The sequence below is a fragment of the Halyomorpha halys genome, unplaced genomic scaffold (genome assembly GCF_000696795.3).
Source record: "Halyomorpha halys isolate HHAL.00 unplaced genomic scaffold, Hhal_1.1 Scaffold712.1, whole genome shotgun sequence".
Classification (NCBI taxonomy): domain Eukaryota; kingdom Metazoa; phylum Arthropoda; class Insecta; order Hemiptera; family Pentatomidae; genus Halyomorpha; species Halyomorpha halys.
The window spans coordinates 266,223-272,005 of NW_027111091.1; the positions used below are offsets into that span (position 1 = coordinate 266,223).

The 5,783-nt window shown below is 28.3% G+C and overlaps 2 protein-coding genes across 3 annotated transcripts in view; one reads left to right on the plus strand and one right to left on the minus strand.

The window, feature by feature from the left end:
* LOC106685585 (angiotensin-converting enzyme) overlaps positions 1-5,783 on the minus strand; it is a 111,627-nt gene that overhangs the window by 101,422 nt on the left and 4,422 nt on the right. The window lies entirely within an intron of this gene.
* The window catches only part of LOC106685589 (zinc finger X-chromosomal protein), an 8,144-nt gene continuing 3,110 nt past the window's right edge, over positions 750-5,783 (plus strand). Inside the window, exons 1-6 of one of the 2 annotated variants that reach the window (XM_014428356.3) lie at positions 750-1,092; positions 3,664-3,723; positions 3,831-3,932; positions 4,976-5,035; positions 5,122-5,187; positions 5,312-5,413. In XM_014428356.3, coding sequence (XP_014283842.1) covers positions 1,056-1,092; positions 3,664-3,723; positions 3,831-3,932; positions 4,976-5,035; positions 5,122-5,187; positions 5,312-5,413 — 427 coding nt within the window. In that variant the 5' untranslated portion in view covers positions 750-1,055. Of the gene's footprint in view, positions 1,093-1,117; positions 1,262-3,663; positions 3,724-3,830; positions 3,933-4,975; positions 5,036-5,121; positions 5,188-5,311; positions 5,414-5,783 lie in introns of those variants that run through there. The other variant, XM_014428357.3, reaches the window with a different exon arrangement.

A 5,783-nucleotide genomic window follows, 5' to 3' on the forward strand; every position in this document is an offset into this window, starting at 1 on the left:
CATTCCAAACTCCTTAACCATCCTAACCCATTAATTCTTAATCTTTCATCCTTAACAATCCCTGATAATCCTCCGAGGCCTCTGAAAAGAAGATGGCCACGGGACCTTCTGATTTAAATTAATGTTTGAAGTACCACCAATGGGTGTTTCCTTCCCAAGATTTTCAATTATATGAAACATACAACATATTTACTTATTGTATTATTTTGTACAGTTGTTGTAAATGACATTAAATAAATAAATAAAAAAAAAAGTATATATAACTAAAAAAATAGTTGATCATCGTTCTTTGAACTGCTGTTACAGTTTAAAACTGTCCAGGATTTCATCAAGTTTTAAGTTGAAGATTTTGTATTTTCCCAACCAAAATGTAGGCACACAATGTTGAAAATAAATTATGAATTCAGAAAAGACGATATATTTAACAAAAGAAATATTTTAATATTACATTTCTGAACCCGTTTCGTGTCTGACAAAGACTGATTAAAAAGAGGAAATAAGTAATAAATACTTGATACAGTTTTCTGATTCTATTTGAAATAGTACAGAGGATACGAATAATCTTTTATGGATTGAAATTGACCCTTTCGAAACTCAAGATTTATTTATGAAAACCAAGAGAAAACATATACACCATCTTTAGACTTCCAACGAGCAAACATAATAATCATATTACTATTATCTAACAGACATTCCAAATCAAAAAGTACAATGAATTCCATATGACTACCAAATGCGAAACTACCTACTTCCAACCAAGAACTTTTAGAGGAAATATTTCACAACATACGAATTACTCGTTTGATACGCCAAAAGAGTAACAAAATGTTCTTTTGTACAAAATGCAAAAAAGGAAAATCATTACAACCTTTTAAATTAAATCAACTACAGTAAAAGAAATACATTCGATATAACTACTGATTAAAAATGTGTAGAAAACTTCTGGCTTCAATAATCGATATATGCACAGAGATTGCGCCTGCACCGTTCGTAATTTGCTTGTTAAATGAACTTGTAAAGTATCTTTTGTTCAAAATTGGTAGTGCTCTATCGCTATGGATATACCAGAGACTGATTGCGAAGTCGTAGAAGGTAATATTATGTAGTTCATTTGTAAATAAGAATGGTACATCTTTAACTTAAATTATGTGTTGAAGTTCAGTTCTGTTCATCTCTACAGCCTTTGATCATTGTTTTTGGAAGGACTCTTTCCTTAACAACGTTTAATAAGTCACTGATATTTGTGCATTTTAGTAGTAAGGTACAAAAATGATGTGCATAACTATTATTGTTGAATTTCTTAAATTAATAAATAATCCATGGTAACCTTGAAGTCATTCTTTTGGAGTTCACTTTTTCAAGAATTAATATTGTGGGTTATTTTTTTTTTTACCAAAATTCTTTAGATATTTTTTAGTTCTTTACTGGAGATAATTATTTGCTTTAAATAAGTTATCCACTCTAACTGAAAATAATTACTTATGGAATCATAATGACCAGATTTTAATTATTGTTTCAATCATATGTTAATAACTATCCATCACTAGCAGATGTTTTAATAGTGTTGATGTATGCTGTATTTAACATTATTAATGGAAAAATATCAATATTCGGTTAGAGAATTTTTAAATGCATATAGGTTATGCTAAGTGTTTCCTGGTTCAGTGTTCAATTCGATATTACAACCATTAACTATTGAGTTAACGGAATAAAAAGTATTTTCTTGATTTCTCATCTGGGAAAATAATGTAGTATAATTAATCATTATTTTAATACAGTTATTACTTTTGTTTATATATCAAATTTTATAGACTGGATGTTAACAGTTTATTGTATGGAAGATGAAATATTTTAATCATCCAAGAATTGTGAAACTGAGAAAAATAAAACCTTCAGTATTACTGTTTTGCTTTTTTATTTCGAGATGCAGCATTCCCCCAATTTCTGATTTCCCCATAGAAAGTAATGAGATTGTTCTTAAAATTAAAACATGAGAAACCATGTGATTTAGAAATTACTACAGAGTGGAGTGTTATGTTTTCCAAATCATTTAAAAAACAAACAAACATTTAAATTTCAAAGTATAGAGTTAATTTATACTGAAAAATACATAAGAGATATTTAGTAAATTAAATTATTTTCTAGTTGCTGATTCATATTATAATTCGGTTTATAAGTTTCAAATTTCAGAGATAAAATGCTCAGAATCAGAGCTTATATGGACATCATGTCTATGCATACTCACAAAACTATATACAATACTAACAAGTAATGAACATATTTTTCTATAATTGTAATAGTGTGTACCCACACCAAACTCTACCCTTACTTTGGGAAATACAGCAGTAGAACATCATAAACCATTAGTATTTTAGTTTAAGTAAATGACTGTACATTTTGTTTTAACATTTTAAATATTTTTGCCTCCATCTCATCTCTTTAACTCCAGGGCTCCAATATTTGACTTGTCAATGCCATGATATTTCTGTATGCATTCAACTGATTTTGCAAGTGATAAATCTGCATTCCTGTGAGAAGGTTTTGGCAATTCATAATTTTCCCCATTCAACCCCTTTAATCATTCTTCCTATTAAAACTTATTTATTAAGTGATACAAACATCAAATCTTCTTATGATGTCAATGGACTCAAAAAGAAAAAAACTACAATACTTTACTTTTTGGACCCAAGCAATCTAATCCAGGGTTAAAAGGGAGACGATCAGAAATTAATATATTATAATATTTTGGAGAGAGATAGTCTGGGTGGCAGTCAATAAAGGTATCAAAATAGTAAAAGAAAACTATTTATTGTTAACCAACATTTCGCCCCACTTAGCAGGGCTAAATGAGAAAACAAGATATAAACATTTTAGAATTATCTTGTTTTCTCATTCAGCCCTGATGAAGCCTTGCAAAGTGGGGCAAAACGTTAACAATAAAAAGTTTTCTTTTAATGTCTTAATAAAAATTGTGAACCGCCACCCAGACTATCTTCCTCCAATTATAATATTTTATTTCATAGTTATGCATGGAAGAACATTGGAATTTGTATTTTTACCATTCTTCCTGACTGCTGTCAGGTTTTTACTAATCGTTTAGGTGGTATCAGAAATGTAGTTTATTCAGTAGATGCAACAATGTATGTCTTAAGAGATTATGAAGTGTCCAAAATAAAAAGTATAAAATATTTTATCACTGAATAACCTATTTTCTTATAAAGTGTTCATCTTCTTGTCTGTTGCTTACAAATTGGACTGTGAGTAACCAGTAGGAGAGTCCACAAGAAAATAGAACAATGAACACGTTGACTGGCAACTACGAGTTATCTTGTATTGCCTATGATGCCAACCTACGAGATAACTCGTAGTTTGCTTACTTGGCTTCCTAGACTGTAATCTTGCAGTCAACCTGTTCTGTTAATAATAAAATATTTTTATTGGAACTAATCCCTTAAAATGAGAATATACATAAAATGGGCTGGGTAATGGACAGTTTTCCAAAACACCATCAATCATATAGAAAAAAAAAAGCTTTTTCTATAAAAATAAATAGATAATAAAATGGTATGGACTTATTCCAAGGTTAAATAATAGATGTATTTAAATTACATGGATTACAGTTCATTCTATTTATTCATAAAATTTAATGTTTTATTCTTATAGAATATGAACTTCCCTATACTCCGGAGGAAGAGAAAATCTATGAAGAGTCCCCTCCAGTAGGTATGGATCACATTAATAATGATTAATTTTAGCTCCATTTCCACGTATGTTTATTATACTTTTTCACCATTTTTTTAAAAAAAAATTATATTGATATTAATATTTAGAAGGGGAAGAGTGGATGGTTGTTGATACTGAGGAAGTTGTGCAGTCAGAAGAAAAACAGTCACCTGCTGTGCTGAGTGAACAACGTCCATTACATTTTGATGGTTGGTTAATTATTTAAATCATTATGTTCCTAATCAAAATTTAATTTGCATGTAAAAACAAAAACAAAATAAAATTAGAAGAAGATGCTCAGTTCTCTAGAGTAGCAAGTTACTGCTTAAATCAACTTAAGTAATATCAAGTAAAACAACTAAAAAAAAAGAAAATTTTCAGAATATCAACTTGTGCACCGCAATACAGCTATAAAGTTTCAGTAACTAGATTACAATATACTATAAATGTTTTGTTAATTTACACCATACTAACATACAACTTTTTAAAAAATATTTTCAGTAGTAGCTATTTTTGTTTAAATTAAAATTAGCATAATTTTTATTTGTTCTTGCTTCCTCCCATCTGATATAGACCTTGTGGTTACTATTGCTCTAAAATGAGCACAAGTCGAGTTCGGCTCTAATTTTCCAAATATTAAATAATTGCAAAACAAGTATTTGCAACTTGTTTATATTGTATAGCCGAGCTGATGACAACCCTAAAAAAAACCTTATTTCTTGCTCTTTCTCAGGAATATTCAGCTTGTATTCCCATAATATTCTGTTTTATTACTATAATTATTCTGTTACATAATTGTGGCATCTACTACAATTTTGGTGCAACTAAACTTTCTACATAAAAATCTATTCCAGGTGGTAGCTTCCTTTTTTCTAATTGGTTCATTATTTTATTTGAAAAAGAGATGTATCCAACAAAACTAATTAATATGATGCCATAATTTTATTTTAAAAAAAAACTAGCATCTACTGGCGATATTAAGAAAAAATGGATGTATATAAAAAGAAAAACCCCTTTATAATTTATATTTACCTTATTGTGAGTTTAGTTTAAATAAATTTTGACCGAGCAATTTCTTTTTTATTTTTTTTTCATAAGTGCATTTTTGATATTTTTGCCATTTGACTTAAATTTCTTACCCTAATTTTTTTACAATACAACATTATGATAAAAAAATTCAAATACTTATAGTTTTATTCTTATTTTAATGAATGAACAATATCAATAAATAAGTACAATTGTTTTGTTTTAGGTAGGATTATTTGGCTTAGAACTGATACCGAGATTGTTGAATATGTTGAATGTGATCAAGGTATGTAATTTATCTCTGCAATTGATGAAATAATAATTTATTAAAAATTAACAAATTTAAAAAAAAATGTCTTTGCTATTTCACAGAAGTAGAAATAGAGACTACTGAAGTTGTGTCAGATATCAAAGAAGATATAACTAGTCTTGAATCAAGTAAGTTAGTGATCACTACATTACAATGTATTAAAAAATTAATAGTAATTATTATTTTTACAAAAAAAAATTAATAAATTTTAAATTATTGATTTTGGCACAATAATTTCATTTTTGCTTTCAGATACAGTTGTCAAGTATTCAAATTCTGACCTCGAATATGAAGATGATTCCCAAGATGATGACTGGGTTAACCAATCACCTAGTAAAGAAAAAGTAGCAAAAGGTATAATCAGAATAATAGTGAAGATATAATGGATTGTAAATTTAATTTTCTTTCTTGTTCACCCTCAACCGACTTATACAATCAGAATAGTATTTTTTTCTTATCTAAAAAAGATAATGCCCTGCATTATCTTCCAAAAAAGAGAGAACTCTTATCATTCATTTTCATAAAACCAAAATACATTTATCTTGTCCATTAAAAACATATAATAATACTTGTGTACATACATATTAAACTCTGATCCGGCTTCCTTTTAAATGGCATATTCTCTCTTCCACCACCTACAAAGGTAGAGAATTTATGAATGGAATATGGTCCGGGTGCAGTAAAAAAAAAACTCAAATAGTAGAATTATACTATTTTATTGAGC